We start from the raw sequence: 19,480 nt of genomic DNA, 5'->3' as shown, positions 1-19,480 counted from the left end.
ATACGAAATGTATAAAAACTAAAAATTTATTTTCATGCATAAGTTATGTGATACATAATCACAGAATTCATTCAGTGTGTGTTACAGGCCTTGAGTTTTTTTTAAGTTTTTTTAAAGTCACGCTTAATTAGCAAAATTACACGGCTCCTTGGGTCTCACATTTTTTAAAAAAATCACAAAAAATCTATTTATGATCCCAATGAGCTGATATTTAAAATATAAATAGTCTAGAGAAGATCTACAAAAAATATATATACATTTGTGGATTATCACTTTTAGATCAAGAGTTTATTTATTTTTTTTAATGCTTCGAAATAATTCTTTAAAATATCACCAATATTTGCGATAAAATTTCGAATACTATAAAAAGAACTTGCTAACAGTTATGTCGTCCCTATAAAAAGTTACACGCATCCAAAGTTGGAACATGTAAAAATGTACGTATTTTTTACGTTTTGGTTTCTTTGGTGACCCCAACTGAAATTTTCCGGCAAAAATTTTCGTAGAATATTTGAATCCTTAAATGTCATTTTTGAAGGGACTTTTTTTCGAAAAAAGGGTCAAATTGACCCCTAAAAAGAGGAGATAGAGGGTTATCTTCCACAAAAATGATGCCCATAAAATTCCACAATATAACTCTGACCATAAGAATTATCTCAGATATTAACTTACAAAATTGTTTTCAATTAGTATAATTCTCTCTTCGATCAAAAAATTAAAACTTTGACCCACTGTAAATAATAATTCAGAAGAAAATTAAAATCGCGGTTTCGAAATATTAAAAACCGGTCGGTTTCTGCTTATTTCGGTTTTAGCTAATTTATAAATGGAAAAATGCTATAAAAACGTTCCTCATACATTTAGTACTTGTAATTGGCGGATTCTGTCGCAGTCATAACTCAATTTGAAGTTTTATTGTTAGGAAATATGAATGGTTTCCAAATATAGATAGAAGGTTCCTTGCCCACCTAAATACAGTATGTTCCTTCAAATTAAGCAATTAATGTAATACAAACATTATTACGATGGAATTCATCCAATTTCATTTTTACATCGATTTGACTTTAGAGATATTAAGATCACTGAATTATAAATATGTTTTCTTTTTGTCCTTTAAATCTCTGATCTGTGTCACATTTACTTGTTACAAAACATGAAAATATGTCTTCAGAAAATCTTAGTCTTCAAAGTTAATTCAATGCTATTGTCCAAGAATTTGGTGTGAACCATCAGGGTCTAAAATCCTTTTTTTAGATTGTTATTTTGGAAATTATAAAATATTATACTAAATAAAAGGCTTCATTTTCAGTTAGAAAAAGAGAAAATTGTTTAAAAAATGTTTTCGGTTTTAAGTCATGAAAAGCCGAGGTTTCGGTTAAAATGCGAAATTGCTTTAAAACCATGGGTTAATAAAAAATAAATACAAAAATTATTATTAACAAATAAATTTCAGCTATTTGATATTTTTAATATTTGTTCGTGCTGTCTTGACCCCAGGTATAATAATGTCAAATATTTCATAGAAATTTAAAATTACAAAATCGTAATAAGTAATCCAAAGAAATAAAATATTAGAAATAGCCTATTTCAGCTTACGACACTCAATATTAGACACGAACCGGATGATATACGTCTGAAACAATAAATTAAATGGAGAAAAACTGCGTTTTCAGTTTTTCATTTCGTGATCCTGTTTCCTTTAAAAAGGACTTCAAATTTTCAGAGGAGTACATTTTTAAAAAAATGTTTTAAAATACTTCTGATCATCCTACTATGTCAAATTTGGTGTCAAATGATTAAAAAGAGTTGTAAAATATTTCGTATTATTTTTATTTTATCCTGTAAGGATCAAAAGATGTCAAAAATGTCCTTTGAAATTTTTATCCTTGAATTTTTTTTTAAAAAATAGTGAGTTAAATATCCAAATATTGAATACCACATGCCAAAATTTCATCCTTCTATCTTAACTACTTATGTAAGTGTTAAAAAATATTTTAAATTTGAATTATTTGATTTTTTATATTTTATTTTAATATTTCATTCGAAAAAAATATAACAAAATCCGATGTGAAAAGCAACGAAGAAGACTTTTAAATAAACAAGTAACCTTATGATAGCCTACACCGGGTATATGATTATAAAGAGTTTTCTTTTGATATGAAACTTATTTGTGTTGACTCTTAGTTGAATACACACATTTTCGGTGGGCCTTATATGGGAGCTATGACTAATTATGGACCAATCGTCAAAATAATTGTCATCAAAATTTAGTGGGATGAATTGCGAATATATGAAACATATTTGTGTTGAATTTTGTTTGGATACTGACATATTTCAGAGATTTATGTATATTAATCTCATTTTCGAGAAAGTTATATGGGAGCTATGGAATATTGTTGACCGATCGTCACGAAATTTGGTAGTGAGAGTTCGGCTTACATAAAACTTAATTGCTCTGAATATGGTTTGAATATGTTTATAATTAAGATATTTATGAGAGCTTAACTATTTTCAAATAGGACAATTGTATGGGGGCTAGGACCTTTATATATATAAAGGATGAAATTTTGACTTTAGTATTTAATATTTGGGTCTTTAACGCACTATTTTTTTAAAAGGAATTTATTGGCAATCTTAAAGGATATTAAAGGATAAACATTTGAAAGGACATTTTTGACATCTTTTGATCCTTACAGGATAAAATAAAGATAATACAAAATATTCTACAACTCTTCTTCTTCTCATGACAAACAATTTGTCATTGTTGGAATAGCAGGAGTATTTTTTAATTTTTTTTTTTAAATTTACTTCTTTGAAACTTTGAAGTCCTTAAAAAAGGACACAGGATCACGAAATGAAAAACTGAAAACATAGTTTTTCTCCATTAAATGTATAGTTTCAGACGTATATCATCCGGTTCGTGTCTAACGAATTTTTTCTCAATTTGTCGGACGGTGTTTTCTAATATTTTATTTTATGTGTTAAATGCTATTTTTTAAAAATAATTTCCAAAATTATATGAATGATCTTTGACCCAAAACTCGAAACGTTATCTTATTTAATAAAATGTTCAGTATTTGGTTTTTAGATAACGGACAACAATTTTAGAGCCTTAACAGTATAATTTCAGAGAACTTAGAAATATGTAGTTTGTGCAATTTGTTATCAGGAATGCCGATATTGCCCATTTCAATACCAAACAAACTTATCAACAGAGAGTATTTGCAGAAACTGGCACCCAGTTAGTTAGTTTCTTTCGTTTGGGCCCTATCGTGTTTTCAACTGACAGACATAGGGACGGACATAACTAGATCGTCTTAGGACCCTGAATATATACACTTTTGTGTGTTCCTATATCGATAGATATCCGATATCATATCCATTGGTATATTATGGAATTATGTTCAGGTATTTGTATGGAAGAAATGACACACTTTTAGTAGAGGATTATGCAATTATTAATGTATACAAATTACCTTTCATACTTAGATATTTTTTTTTCAAAATTATTTAAAAAAAAATAAATTATTGAAAATTAAAATATTTAGGAGTTTTCAAAGCAAAGTCTAGAGAATAAATAATACAATCAAAAAACATTAAATACATCATATATTTTTAAAACAATTGAAAATGTTTACAAGACAAAAATTTATTATTTATTTACATGCATTTATATTAGAGAGACTCACTTCGTATGGAGAGGAAATAAGTGGTTTTGTTCAAGTTTTACATAAATCATATTGAGATGGTATTCAAGTTAATTTTAAATAAATTCTGTGAAATGAACGAGTATTTATTGTTGGGGAATACGCTATTTCCGATGCGCATTTCGCTTAGGAATCGTTTTATTTTAACCAAAAAATAAAAAACTAAACTAGAAATATCGTATAAAATATTCACAATTTGTAAGGGGAATAACAAAAATCAACTTTTGTGAGAGTCGGTCTAATATATATGAATATTTGTTAAATAATACACGTTTTTTTAAACATTCCTGGCAAAATATGTAATATATAAACATACCTAATGTATATAATAGAAAATATAGACAATTTCTATTGTAATAGCCAAAAGTATTAGTATTGGGCAATTTTTTAAATATATTTAGCATCCCAAACCAACTTTCACTTGTAATTTTACAAAAAGGAAAACAAAATTATGAACGTTTTTGTATATACAAATCATTTAACATATAAACATTAAAATGAATGACGTTTAAATTATTTAAAACAATTTGCAATAGTTTAGCACTCGTGTTACAGTAGATATTTTGAATTCGAAACCGAGTGAGTGTGTAATTGAATAAATGGGAGAGAGATTGGATAAAATGGCTGTAATTTATTAGGACGTAGTAATTATATCACACTTGTTTTTAACACTTGTTTTTTTTTTTCTTAAAATTGTATTTTATATAAGAAAATCTTTATTGTGGTATTTCTTTAAATCCCTGTGAATTTACATTTAGATTCAATTATGATATCGAATATTTTTCACTTGTTGCTTTATTTTTTGCTAGTTGGTTTTTGTATTTTTATATTAATTGAAATCTTTTCATCAATCACAATAGGGCCACGAATCAGAGGAACTATTATTTAGTTTTCTTTATTACTACCGATCATAACGAAAGTCCAATGCACAACTGAGGGTGGCCATGAATGCTATCGAAAGCACAACCCTCAACCACTTCGATCAATTGTGGGATTTCGTCTTTTACTCGTCATCATGCAAATTTACAATAAGAAAAGAATACAAAAAAAATCTTGGCTAATGTAAGCAAGTGAACATAAATAAATAAATAACTAAATAAATCTATTGTATTTAAGACAAGAGACTAAAAGAAAATCTCAAACTAACATACATACATACATACCTACAAACATACATACATTAATCTGTAGAATGGATGATGTATGATACATATTGTTTGATCAACGTCTGAATGAATGATTGTGTGTATTTGGGGTTTTCTTGTTCTATTTAGTTGTTGATGATGTTTTCTTTTTTTTTTGTTTTATTGGTCCCATTCAATGTCAAGTTCAAAATCGTTTACATATATACCCAACCGGCATTTACTGCTGAGATTTTTGTATGTGAAAATCTCTTTAAATTTAAACGAAATGCATTTCGTACAAGTCTTCTTGAGATATTACTGTGTGGTTGGGAAATCTAGAGCATAAAGTTCACTTGTGCATTTGTAACGAATTGTTTACACCCTTTCGAAAAATAAACTAGTTTTGGTTTATGTCTAGGCTTAACGTTGATCTTGTATGTATTGCATTAGAGATATTTTTCTAAGATGGGCGAAAAATAAATCTGTCAGTGATGTCAAAACTACACAGTGGGCCAAATTTTACTATCTTGGATTTGATAATGATGTTATTTCAAAATGTTTCATGGCATCAAAAATTTATAAAAAAATACAATTAAATATCAGATCTACTTTGAAAACAAAAATTAATGTCATTCCGAAAACTGACATTTTAATTTATAATTAATTTTATTTAATTAATTATAAATTGATTATTGAGTACACACTGATCTTAAAACTTACTTGTTCTTAGACTATTGAGCTCGATTTAAGCTCAACTCCATAATTGATATGAGCATAGAATAAAATTGATTTAAGTATGACCAAAATTTATTAATTTCTAAATGCACTTGTTCAAGAATTCACTCGTTAATTGGCGATCGAATTCGTACTTGTAACGATCCAAAAATAAAATTGATTTAGGAAAGGCAGATCTTAAATTGATCGAAAATTAGCTTGTTTGTTATGATCATAAACATAAGATTGATTTAAGATAAACATGAGTATTTTTTTATTTTTAATTAATTCTTTATTTCGCTCTATTTACGTTTTGTTTTTTACAGCATTTATTACATAATGATAACTGCTGATAACAAAACTTTAAAACAGTTTTGATATAAAGTTACATAAATATTGAAAAATTAATATATTGAAATTTAATTTCAAATATACTTATTAGAAATCTTATTAAATCTCTCAACATTTCAATAATTTTAATTTTTTTGGCTGAGATGCCAAAAGAAATTATATTCGTCATAAAGATTTCCTGGAAATATAAATTTAAGTCCATAATTTCCAATGTTGTATACATTAATGTGGTTCATCAATATATGAAAAAAAAAATGACTAACATCCCAACAAAATTCAACTGATTCAACTGATGTTTATGATTAAAGAAAAAAATTTTATAATTTTTGATCCTCCGATATGGAAGTATATGCATGTATAGTATGGTTGCACACTTACTTCACTTTTTTTTGATTTTCGCTGCTTGTAATGTATAAAATTGTTTTCGTCGTTTAAAATCGAAAAGCTTAAAATTTGAGCAATACACTAAGAGGATTTTGGGATAGGTAAATCGGAATTTCTATATCTCCGGAACTAATAAAGTTAGCAGCTAAAACTAAATTTAGGCAATAAATAAGTATGGGGTACATTTTATACTTTTAAGGGGATACTACTACTTTTTTGTATCCCATATAGAGTTTTTCTTTTCCCGGGATATCGGGATTCATTTTGAAATTTCCCGGTATCCCGGGAATTCCCGCTTAGAACAAATTATTCAATTTTAAGAATGTAGACTTCGTTAAAAATCTAAAAAATGTCTTTGGTTTTAAAAAGTAATTGGATACAAATAAAAAAATCCAATAAAAATTTAATATAAAGAGATAAACTGACACGATTTCTAATTTTGGTTATATATAAATGGTGACCATTTGTCATTTGTATCGGAATGGCTGCAATTTCCATTCGATTTTGTTCTACCTTCGTTTGATTCCAATTATTTCTGTTAATTCGCAAAAAATAAATACAGCCCAATCTATATTTAAAAATGAAATGGTCCATGTATGTAATGTCATCACGTGAGAACGGCTGGATCGATTTGGATAATTTTTATTTTATTCGATTAGAAATTTTCAGGAGATGGTTTGTAAAGAAAAAAATTCAAAAATCCCGGGTAAAACTCGGAAATTATTTTCTTTGTGTGTCAAGTCAACTGTAATAAAAAGCTCCCTAAAGTATGCAGTACAAATTTACATATTTTATTTGCAAATAAATAAGAACAGGCTGGTGTGCATGGGTTGGAGAAACTTGAAGAATTAACATTAGTAAACGCTACCGGGCGAACTAGTTATTAATAAAAATTCCCCATGGAGTTTTTTCCCTTTTCTCATTTTTCCTATTCAAATTCAATGGGAAAAAACTCCCGCGGAATTTTTTATTCATAATTGGGCTGATTTTTTTTTTTTTTTTTAATTTTGAATTGCATTGTTTTGCTTATTAAATCAAAAATTAAGTAAAGATGTTAATTAAAACTTGATGATAACCCAATAATATTAAACAAAATTCAATTCCACGGAATTTGGTTTTATTCCAAAAATTTTTAGTTTTACTTTTGTGAAAAAGCAAAATACTGAAAAAACTACACTTTCGATCGGATAGAATTCTGTGACAGCCATGAACATTCATGAGTTTTTGGAATATTTTGAATAATGAACTTGTTATTGGTCCATTTGGGTTGAATCTTTAAGCTTATTTTGGAGAAAATCTAGTTCAAAAAATCACATAAAACTAAGGAAAATATTCCCGGGAATTCTCGCACAATTTCCCGGGATTTCGGGATTGAAAAATTTGCGGAATTCCCGTGAAAAACTCTAATCCCATATCCCAGAAAATATTTGTAAATGGAATTGAAGTCCTTCTAAAAAAATTTAAAATGGATATTGGCACTTTGAAATTTGAACGTATAATTCCTATTTTCGGTACAATTTTTTACAAAAACATTTTGTATATAAATTAATATTGTAAAAAAAATTGTATTGTAAAACCCCTCCATTAATAAACAATTTTTAGGGTAGTATAGTAATATATCTATAAAACTTTATAACAATAATATTCTCCAGCAAAAAGGATTTTTTTCAAATATTTTTTCAGTTTAAAATATTGTAATTACATTTGCATTCCAGTCAAATTCGAACAAATTCTTCAAGTGCTTGAATTGTTAGGTCTTTACAGCTTATTGGAATGCCAAAAATAAAATCGTGCCTATTTATCTACACTCTGGTTTTATATATGGAGCATTTGGCATCTCAAATTGATCATCTCTCCAATATGTGCCAACATTATAATTTTAAACCAAACTTATGAACTAGTAGTATACAAAATGAACAAAAGAAAATAAATATAAATTTGTAACCCCTATTAATATTTAGTTGAGTCCTAGTATATCCACTGCAATGTAAAGTGTTTATATCAATTATCATGGCACAAAACCCTAAGCAAAAATCACTTTAACATGTCAGAAACATACATATAAATCGAGGGGGTTAAATTTTGACATGGAACAAAGACAAAACTAAAATAAATATATAACCGGTGTTTAAAAAAAATAATAAATAAATATTTATTTTATTATTTTTGTTAAGCTAGCGTTACATGTACATTAGGGTGGTTCTCAAATTGAATATTTTAAACAAAATCGAACAACGCTTAGTAGAGCTGGCATATTTTGCATAAAGTTTCCAGGTTTTAGTCAAAGTAGAAATATTTTCCAAAAAAAAAAATTAATCATATATATGACTTTATTTTAGCGTGTTCCAATTATAGTGGAATGTTAAAATTTGGCCAGTTTAGATACATTGAAATGTTGCGCATTAAATCTCAGTTTGGACCACCCTAATAATACACACACATACATATGTATATTTAAATTGGAAAATTTGAATAATAAATAAAAATGGGCCAACAAATTTTTGTATGTGCCAGCCATAAAAGCGAACAATTTTAGCAATTTTCTCAAATTTAAAAAAATAAAATCACTTATGGACGCAGCACACACAGACCCTCATAAAAACTGCTAGTGTGACACATCAAATGAACTTTGGATTACAGATGAATTAAAATGTTATATTTTATTAAAGCTCATTAATCAAATGTCATAATAATATAACTGTGGCGGTTCTTACTATGCAGCAAGTAAAGTGTCATAAAATAAAAATTTGTACCTCGAACGGAAGGAGAGAGAAATGTCAATGATAAAAAATTAAAGCTAAATTACATACATACTATATTTTCGCACACATACGAGTGATATCATAACAAAATGTATGACAGTTGGAATTAGTTTTGACAGCAGACTTATGGTATTTTTTTTCTCTCACCTTCCGTTCGAGTTACCTTTTCTATGTAAGGTGTTTGGTTGTGTTGTGCACATTGGGTTTAAAACAAATTGAAATAAATCATAATAATTTCGTTTATCAATCTTTAAAGGGTATTTTAAAAATTTTAATTTTGGGAAAATAAAGCATGTTTTTTTACGAAACATATTTATTAATTACATTTACACCACAAACATTCAATAATAATACATACATACTTTTATACTTTTATATTTAATAATTTTACATAATTTAAATATATTTATACTATTTATAAAGTCATCCCTGTGTAATATGTCTTTTATAATCTTTTAAGATCATAGCAGCACCTCTTGTCGCCATGCCTACAACAATGGAGTTGGGATAACCAGAAATTGGCGTAGGAAAAACACTGGCATCTATAACACGTAAGTTTTCAATTCCATGAACCCTAAATATAAGATAAATTTGGTTATGGGTTATTTAAATATTATTATACATATTGTTAGCTTAGGGAGCAAATGTGATAAGTCCCTTTTCACATATTTTACAGGACACACAAAAAACGTTCTAAATTCAATATTGTTTTATGAAAAAAAAGACCTTAGTTCACAATTTATGCTGTAACTTTGGAATGGAAGGCGATAAATTAACGAATTAAATTGGAAATTAAAGCATACTTAATGTGATATTAAAAAAATCAAATAATAAATTTATAAATTTATTTTAATAAGCTCTCAAAATATCACAATTTTCAATTTCAACCACAACTCGCAAAATTTGTAAAAATTATTTGACTTTGACCGCTCACTGCCAATAAAGTAAGTTAATAACAACTGTAATTTTAGCAGTTAGTGATGTAGAATTTAATGCACTTTTACCCAATACCAAACATGACTGTGGCAGATAAAGTTCAGCTTTTGAATTAATCGCCACTTTTGGTACATTTCAACCCTCTGTGCTCCGTAGGCCCGACATATCTAAAAAACTAAAAAAGATCAAACAAAATTAAAAAAAAATAAATAAACGTAGATATTCTCTATTTCGGATCATAAACAGATTTTTGGCGATTTTTTTTAAAAATGTGAAACCCAAGGTAGCTAATTAAGCGTAAAGAGCTTTATTTACTACTTTGATATCTTTGGTGACACCCAAAATTTTCATGAAATATTTTAATCCTTAAATGTCCTTTTTGAAAATTTCACAATATAACTCTGACAATAACAATTCTCTCAGATATTAACTTACAACATTTTTCCAGTTAGTATAATGCAACCTTCAATCAAAAAATTAAAACTTTGACTCCCTGTAAAAAAAATTCAGACCAGCTGGACCAGGCGCGGATCCAGGTCAACCATTTGGGGGGGGGAATTAAAATTTGTTCTACATTTTTCTTTTTATTCCATTTTTATATGAAAACTTTTCGGTTTTGGGGGGGGGGTTCCTATTTCACACCCTCTGGATCCGCGCCTGAGCTGGACTATAAGTTTGTTCTACAAGAATGATCAACGTGTTCTTTCAGAATTATAGAGTCGCTATTCTGTTCCAATCAAAAAGTCTCAATTTGTTGGACAGTGTAATTAAAACTAGTTTGACTCAATTATATATTTAATAACTCAATTCATTTGACTGAAAAAAACAAATAAGATAGCTATATACGGCTGTACCAAATCTGATATACCCTTCACCAAATTATACTTTAAAATAAAAATTTTAAATACTTTTTAGTAAAAAAAAAATTAAATTTTTTTTAATTTTATTTTAATTTTATTTTAATTTTATAGTGGAAAAAATGTGATGCCAAAAATTTTTTTTAAAAAAATATTTTTTTTCATTAAAATAAAAATTACAACTTTATATATACCTGGACTAAGAGCTTAGTATTACTTTTTTAAGCAAAATATTGGACTTAGCGCGTTTACTTACTCAGCTAACAATATGTTTGTATTTTAATTTCCAACTTACTTGAATTTTGAATCGACAACACTATTTTCAGGTTTATTGCCCATGGCGCATGTACCCGCTGGATGATGCGATCCTAAGCCGACATATCGTAAAATACACTCCAAGTAGGTATCACTTGGATTATTTAATAGAAAATCTCTCTCGAACGGTCCAAAGTTCGCACACTCTTTTATGCGTGGCCAATGAATTTTCGGTCCCAGTTCTGCAAATGCTTGAGAGGTAATAACCTGTAAGATAGATATTAGGCAAAATAATATTTTTTTTAAAAAAATTTAAATTTATTAGTAAAAAAATTTAAATTTATTAGTAAAAATAATTTTCATTTATTTTTTTACTAATAAATTTAAATTTTAAATTTACTAATAAATTTAAAATTTAAATTTTAAATTTATTAGTAAAAATATAAATGAAAAAATTTTGTTTTGGGTAGAAAAATTCAGGTTAATAAATTGTAGGTCCAGATTACTATAGCCTTATATACATCGTGGCATGGGCTTTGAAATATCTATCATTAGATATCCATATTGTCTATTTTAATGTCTTGTAATCCAGTTATAGATCAAAAATAGGCCAAAAATCGAGGTTGTCCCGGTGTTTCAGCCATTTGTGGGCCAATTTTCTCGTTTTCAAATAGCAACCGAGCCGGGTGAATTCCCGATATATTGTTTGTAACTTATATGGGGGATACGGAAAGTTGATTTCAACATACAGACGGACATGGCTATATCGACTTCGCTATCTATAACGATCCAGAATATATATACTTTGTGAGGTCGCAATTGAAGAATGTAGAAATTACATACGGAATGACAAACTTGAATATCCTTGAATCCTTGAATATCCCAATATTAAGAGACAGGTTGGACATGACGTTTTTACCAATAGACGTGACATGAAAATATATTTTTAAATGGTCCAGTTCTCGAACTGTTATCACTAGACACAAAACATTTAGGGAAGCATCGAAATCACTTTTTTTCCTCGTTAGTGCTAATAGCTAAGTTATGTTTTCAAAAATTAAAAAAATAGGTTGAACCGGTAAAAATTTTGGATCATAATATATGAAATGCTTTGCTTGGACTTACCACTATACATATTTTGTTGCCGATAGCATAAAAATGCATAAATCTAGCAAGGTGAAATGTATCACTGATATTTTCTAGTAAAATATACAAAATCTACAAAAATTGGTGGTGGGTATATAAAATTCGGTACAGCCGAACATAACACTCTTAATTTTTAAACATTTTTAATATTTTTTTAAATCAAAACATTTTTTTAAATTTAAATACCTCTACCGCCGCTCGTACTGCCCTTATAGTGCACTCCACATCATGTTGTTCGGACAAATAATTCGGATCAATCAAGGGATTTTTTCTTACATTCGCACTACGTATTTTCACATTACCCCGCGATTTCGGCTGTAAACAATTCGATATAACAACAAAACCCTCCTGACTTGTGTTAAAATAACGGGGAAATAATGCTCGAAAATGTGTTCTCTTAAAATTCGATATAGACATTAAGGACAATTCATCTATAGCGCCAGCACCAAAAAAGGCTAAACTAAAGGTGTCATTGACATTTCCTTCCAGGCTGTCTATATGGCTCAATACACCAAAATTGCCCAAATGGCCAGAGCCCACGGTCAAGTAGTTGAAAATCGAAAGAGGATCCAATAGAGAGCGTTGATTTAAAGTGGGACCCACTACTTGTATGGATGTGTACAAAGGTAAATTCACGTGATCGTGTAGATTTTGGCCAACTAAAGGCAACTCTGGCACAAAGTCCGGTACAAAAACATTATGTTTTCTTAATTCCTCTTGATTGCCTATACCGGATACCATTAGCAGCTGTGGTGACTGATAGGCTCCCGCACATATGATAAGTTCCTTTTGGACATCCACATCGTAGATGTATTCCTTTCGGGTGTGTTCATCTTTAGTGGCAATCTTTAAGGCTTTCACTTTGACTTTATTACTTTTGCTCATGTCAAATTCAATTCTTTTGGCCATGGTATTCGTCATTATCTTAAGATTTCTATATTTGTGGACGTCATGTAAAAATCGCTGGTAGACGCTATAGCGTAGACCATTTTTAATATTGTATCGTGCTTTTCGAAAGCGCCATGGTTTGTGCATAAATTCATTTTGTGCCTTTTGTACGGCTATGGTGATTTTGGAATATGTGGCTGGTATTTCAAGGAGTTCGTACGGTTTTGCATTGCCGGCTTCAAGAAATGGTTTAACGGACGACCAATTCCAGTAACTGAGATTAAAGTCGCGCGACCAACGTTCAAAATCACCTTCATAACCATCACAATGTAACATGAAATTTAATTCTGCTGATCCACCGAGACCTTTGCCACGTGGAAGACATTGACGCTGTAAAGACAAAAATAAATAATTCTATAGGAATTTCTATTAGAAATTGAGGCAACTAGAAACATTTTGGGGTTATTAATTAGAAGCTCTTCTAGAACTTTCCGAAAGCTCCCTGAAAACCTAGAAAGTTATACTTTGGCATACTGAAAATACTAAACGCGCTTTAAAACCTAACGGACCCAGGACCTTTTAATTTTGTTCAGAGATCGAATGGTTTCCTTTGCATGGAAACCATAATATAACCATTATTAACAAATGGAAAATGGCACCATTATTTTTGTTGCGTTACAATCATCAGCAGCACCCAAAGTTAATATCATCTTCCCATCATCAACATACAATATGTCGGTGTAGGGTATAAAAATATGTTTGATTAAAATGTATGTAAAACATACTAAGTGAATATTTATTGCTTTTATAAAGAGGATATACCTCATTTGGTGACAGCATACGAGATGATGTGTATAAAATTAACAAATATTTTTGTATGAGTTGTTCTAAATTTAATATTTTTTTGTGTTTAAACAACTACACCAGCATATAAAAAAACAAAAAAGAAACTAAATTGATTAGCTTTCCAGTTTCCTAATTCAATTAAATAAAATGATTTCCTCTTGAACTCTGCTGTTATATCTTTAGATACAATTTGAAATGAACATATTCGTTAGGTTTTGCTGAAGAAGTGACTGATATTTTTTCATGGGAAAAATTTTAAGTAAATTGTTTTATTAAAAAAAAGTTGTCATATATGTATGGTTACTCTTTTGGTGCTCTGACATAAAACATCTTTAAAATCCTGTACCTTGTTTCTATAACTTGTGAGAAGTTTTCGAATCGAAAAAATGTCTAGTAGTCCTTCAGTTTTCAACATGTTGATTTCGGTAATGTTCAAACTGAAAAAATTAAAAGTACAAACACAGTAAACGATTTACCCCTACTCGTCCTGTGTTTAACAAGAAATTTATAAATATTTCGAATGAAAAGTTACTCCCTGATTCTATCTTTGATTTATACTCGTATCAGTCAAAATAATTTAGTTCGAAATCCCTCAATTCTCTATCTGTTGATGATATATTTCAAGAAGATATAATTGAAATGTAACTCGTTTGCTAAATATTATTTTGAATTAGTTGAAATTCAGAAAAAAAAATTTAATTAAGAAATTCAAATTAATATTGACAAAATTTAAATTCACAATAGCAAATTAATGAAAAATAAAACTGAAATTAAGAAATTCAAATTAATATTAAGGAAATACAAATCGAAAATAAGAAATCCAATTTTATATAAATTTAAATTGAGAAATCGAAATTAAAATTCCGAAAATTAAAATTTTGCGTTTCATGACATCGACAGTAGTCCCGTTCATGTAATAAAAACATGGATGTTTATTGCCATTCGATTCATCATTAATTCACATTAAAAAACATCGATGTTTACGATGCATCGATTAACATCGAGCAGCTCTAATCGACAGTTTCGTACTACATATATTAAAGAAAGAGGTTGTCTTACGCTTTACAGTGTAAAGTTTACACGATAAGGGTGATTAAATTATTGCGTAAAGTAAATGCTTGTGAGAGCCCCTTTATTTTTGGGCTATAAAATTGTTCAAAGCCTAGTGAAACACCTAAGAATTCAGTTTAAAAAATTCTCAAAAATGTTTGGATGAGAAATGTAGTATGTATATGAAAATATTTCAACCTCTCATTTTATTAATGCATTTTTCATTAACTACTAAGAATGACAATCTGTTTCAAAAACCAACTTGTTTCGAATACATATGATCTGTTTTTTTGTTTTGCTTGAGCGGTTTTTATACCCACCATTTTGTCATTACGTTTGTAACAGATTTTATAGATTGTTATATAGTAGCTTTTTTATGGAAATGAAGAATTAATAAAAATAAAATATTCATTGAAATGTACCCCCGGAATAGTATTTGAGCAGTCACAAATAAGTTGATTATGTGGCAATCCTGATAAAATTAGTTCTTAGTAGTCTGAAATTATACTGTAAAGCATGGCGAAAATCGGGTAACATTTGTACCAATACAGTGTCCCCTTCAGAAAATGACTTGAACATACATAATTATCTTATAATAATCAATATCGGAATGAAATAAATATAAGTAAGTTTTACATGAAACTAACTTCATAATAAACTTTTGTGAGGATCAGTTCATAATTGCCGCTACCTCCATATAACCCCTATATCACAAAAAATATTTTATTGTCTCATATTGATTGTGGGTATACAAGATTCGGCACAGCCCAATATAACCGTATTCGAAGCCGGTTTATTAGAAAATGCAACTTTTCGAATTACTCGAAACTCTAAAAAAAATTTAATTTAAATAATCAGCCATTTAGCAAAAAGAAAAACTCTTTAAATATTTTGCAAAAAGTCAATTTGTGCTAAAATCGATGCCTGTCCTTAAATAAGATGCATATTTTTCTAATTTAGTTATTCTTGCCAATTAAATTCTTTCTATTATTGTATTAAAATAATGCATCAAATATTGTTAAATATATGTATGGATACAGAAATTGTTTGGGATTTTGAAATCCCAAAAATTTTGAGATGAATATTCCGAAATTTTCAGGATTTCGACATTTTGGCCAAATTGTGATTCTTCTCATCCATGTTAAGTTACCTATTTTTCTTAGCAAAATGTGTCCCAAATATTTTAGATACAATCTTTCAAAAAAAAATAAAAAATTTTTGACATTTTTTTTTCCGAAATCAAAAACTTTGTTGACTTTTTTTCAAAATGAGTCCTTTTTTTCTCAAAAGCTTAGATATTTTTCTTGTAGACCTATTTGGTCGCTTAGTGGGATGCGATATTTATCAAAATAAATATGTATTTTGTAACTCAAAACATAAAATTTTTTACTTTTTTTTGCAAAATCAAACATTTTGTTGACTTTTTTTTCAAAATTGACCCAATTTTTATTTATTTTTTTTAATGCTCAAAAGAAAGCTTAGGTCTTTTCCTTGAATACCTATTTGGTCCCTTAGTGGGATACGAGTGGGATATATATCAAAAAAAGTGTTTTGTAACTCAAGATATACAATTTTTGATTTTTTTTTTGCCACATCTTGATGAAAAATCGGAAGACATCGATTTTAAATGTTGGTTCACTTGACATGAAATTCCCCATATGTATTATCCCAATAAACCAATTTATTCGTTGACATTTCTCCCTCCGTTCTATGGCATAGATGGCAACTAAATAGGTAACTGAGAGCCAAATACCTAGTAAGTCTGTTGTCAAAAACAGGTTTAATTATGAACTAATTTAAACCATATTTAACAACATAATCATAAGATATTGACAATTAATTTTATTATGATTCGAGTTTATTTTACGTATTCATTAGCATTCAAGCGCAATTCACAACTGCAATGAGAAATCATGAACATATTTCAATAGGCCCAAAACAGAAATTTAACCAGGTTAGCTTTAAATTTGCGACACGGTTTTCGTGTTTTAGTTGAGTTTGATAATGTGTGATCTTGAGATCTTAATCCGAAATCTATGAAAACTATTTGTAGAAATTTTCTACCATTATATTACTAATTTAGTAGAAGATTTAAAAAAATTAAACTTGCTGATTTTTAAATAACGAATGAATTATTAATTTTACGAAAAGAGATTATTCTGCTGAAGTAACTATTGTGATTTATGAACATAAATAAATTCTAAATTGCCAGTTAACGACCATGTGTAGTTCTGTAGACACTTTAATAATTCCAATGTTACAAAGAAAACTGCAATAAAACGCACCTTCTTATTATAATGAAGGTAATTCAAAAGCTTTTCTACATTTTTTTTAATTGTTCTTTGCATTGAAAAGAAAAAGTGACCTTAATACAAACATACAATCATTCAATGAGGAAAATATTTGAAGGTTACTAACTAAACTGTAATATGTAAGAAGTAATCTTTATGTAAGTAAATTTTCTTTACATTACCTGCTCCTCCAATCCCTTGGATGAATGCTTTTGTGGTGTTGTAAGGAAAGACCAATCGTTTAAGCCCTTTTGTTGGAATGTTGTCAACAGTGGTATTTTGCTTAGTAAGCCAAAGCGGTCACCTGCTTCTATTAACAAAACGGTGGCATTGCTGTGTTTTGAAAGTAATGAGGCCACCACAGAACCAGCTGTGCCAGCACCCACTTTTAAAATATAAACAATTTGTCATTATCTTTAGACTTGAAAACGAAAATGTTCATTGTTATCTGCTTACCCACCACATAGTCAAATATGTAACCCTCTTTGGCTATAAGAGCATTCGGAACACGTTCCTCTAATAGGGCTGCTATAACAAACCACAGCATGGAAAGAACACCAATTATTAGACCAGCCAATATAAAAATTTCTAATCAGAGTAGAAACATAATTTATATCTTTAAAAAAATTATATTTTTGTGAAGTTTAAAAGAACTTACTATTGAAATTCATGATTTCTTTAATGTTTTTTACACAAAATTTTAACTAAAACTAACTAGAACTAAATAAAATTGTTTGTGCTTTACTGTATCCCACTAATCCAATTATCGTGTATTCTATGAAATATAGTACATACAAGAAAAAAACAAACTGGCAAAAAATCACTTTGTCTTTGGTCATCAAAAAAAATTCAAAGCTTATCTGGTGCAACCCCTCTTAAACGGCTAGGCTAGTTAGTTATTTCTTTAGTTGAGTGTTCAAATAAAATACTTGACATGATTTTAAATTATTCACAAATCACATTTATTTTATTATGTAGTTGAAATAAAATAATCTTGTCTAAGCTTGATGATTATTTTTATATGGATTTACGTTAAGAATAGTACAGCGTTTTTGTTTTAGTTTTCTAATGTGTAAAACTTATAGATATATCTTAAATCTAAGAACTCCCCCTTATTAGCCACTTCAGGCCTTCAACATTTCCATGTCGTCGTCCATGAGACCTTCTGCGAGTTTCTTTTCCAGTTCGCGAGCATCTACATAAGTGATCTCCTCCTCGGGTAAGTCTTGTTCCATAAGGGCAGCCTCTTCGGCTTCTTCCTTGGCACGACGCTCCTTTAGGCCAGCAGCCGGAGAACGTATAAGGGAGATATTGCGCTGTACATCCTTAACATCCATTTGAATTTCAATTTCACGGCCCTTGCGCAAACGTTCCAAAATAAATTGACCTTGACGGCGTTCTTTGATTTCGGTAATCTTCTTAATGGCGTCCAAACTCTTTTGCCACATTTCACGGTTATATTTAATGGGACAGTTGCGACGTTTCTCAAATTCGAAACTGGGGTCAATAGCCAATTCCTTGCCGGATGCCTTACGGTAAGCCTTGGTCCATTTCACCTTACGAGGGTTCTTCTTGCGTTTGAAGGCCTTGTGGCATTTGCCACGGCAAAATTTAAATATCTGCAATGAAAAAAAATACAGCCATTATTTTACGAATCACACTTTGACGTGACGTCACATGTATTGACGAATTTTATTGATTTTTACGCTTACCTTGCAGTCGTTTCTTACAAAGTCCACTCCATGTCCTGGATAAACTTTGCTAGAGCAAAAATAACACGTTTCAATACGCATTTTTGTAGAATTTTTTACAAAATTTTATAAAAATTCAACAAATTTTCTGGCGTTAATGCACGTGTGTTTTTATTTTTGCAACTTGACAATTGAGAAAGAACGTACAAAAGAAAATTACAAGATTTTACGAAAATAAACACACAGCGTTGTATTTTTCGAACATTGTCAAAAGTATACAACACGGTATTGCCAGTTGCAATTTACTCCCTGTTCGTACAGAGTTGTATTTTGTACGGCAGCGTAAAAATATCCTGCTTGTCAGTCAGACTTTCAAACATCCCATTTAATTTACATGGCGTGTTTGTCAAGCAGGGATAAGCTGTGCAAAGTAAATTTGTCAGTCAGGTAAGGATTACACGTTGTTCGTGTGAGGGAC

At 29.3% G+C, this 19,480-nt stretch overlaps 2 protein-coding genes across 2 annotated transcripts; both read right to left on the bottom strand.

Moving 5' to 3' along the window:
* Positions 1-9,465: 9,465 nt before the first annotated feature.
* Positions 9,466-18,117, bottom strand: ninaG. Its single transcript, XM_065498499.1, has 6 exons — positions 17,970-18,117; positions 17,768-17,899; positions 17,494-17,696; positions 12,423-13,514; positions 11,131-11,357; positions 9,466-9,616 (listed from the first exon to the last, which is right to left on the bottom strand). The coding sequence occupies exons 1-6, from the start codon at positions 17,980-17,982 to the stop codon at positions 9,466-9,468; spliced, it is 1,818 nt and encodes a 605-aa protein (XP_065354571.1). The 5' UTR covers positions 17,983-18,117.
* A 129-nt stretch (positions 18,118-18,246) lies between these two features.
* RpL24-like (ribosomal protein L24-like) lies at positions 18,247-19,220 on the bottom strand. The gene is made up of 2 exons (XM_065498758.1): positions 19,024-19,220; positions 18,247-18,930 (listed from the first exon to the last, which is right to left on the bottom strand). The coding sequence occupies exons 1-2, from the start codon at positions 19,102-19,104 to the stop codon at positions 18,436-18,438; spliced, it is 576 nt and encodes a 191-aa protein (XP_065354830.1). The 5' UTR covers positions 19,105-19,220; the 3' UTR covers positions 18,247-18,435.
* Positions 19,221-19,480: the final 260 nt, after the last annotated feature.

This window comes from Calliphora vicina, chromosome 1 (genome assembly GCF_958450345.1).
Source record: "Calliphora vicina chromosome 1, idCalVici1.1, whole genome shotgun sequence".
In the NCBI taxonomy this organism is placed as follows: domain Eukaryota; kingdom Metazoa; phylum Arthropoda; class Insecta; order Diptera; family Calliphoridae; genus Calliphora; species Calliphora vicina.
This window is presented reverse-complemented; position numbering and strand designations above follow the sequence as displayed.

Coding starts and splice junctions, on each gene's coding strand:
- ninaG (XM_065498499.1), bottom strand. Junction 13,515..17,493: donor CCAAGGGATTGGAGGAGCAG/GTAATGTAAAGA, acceptor TTGTCTTTACAG/CGTCAATGTCTTCCACGTGG. Junction 9,617..11,130: donor GTTGTCGATTCAAAATTCAA/GTAAGTTGGAAA, acceptor TCTTATATTTAG/GGTTCATGGAATTGAAAACT.
- RpL24-like (XM_065498758.1), bottom strand. CDS start 19,104: ATGCGTATTGAAACGTGTTATTTTTGCTCTAGCAAAGTTTATCCAGGA. Junction 18,931..19,023: donor TTGTAAGAAACGACTGCAAG/GTAAGCGTAAAA, acceptor TTTTCATTGCAG/ATATTTAAATTTTGCCGTGG.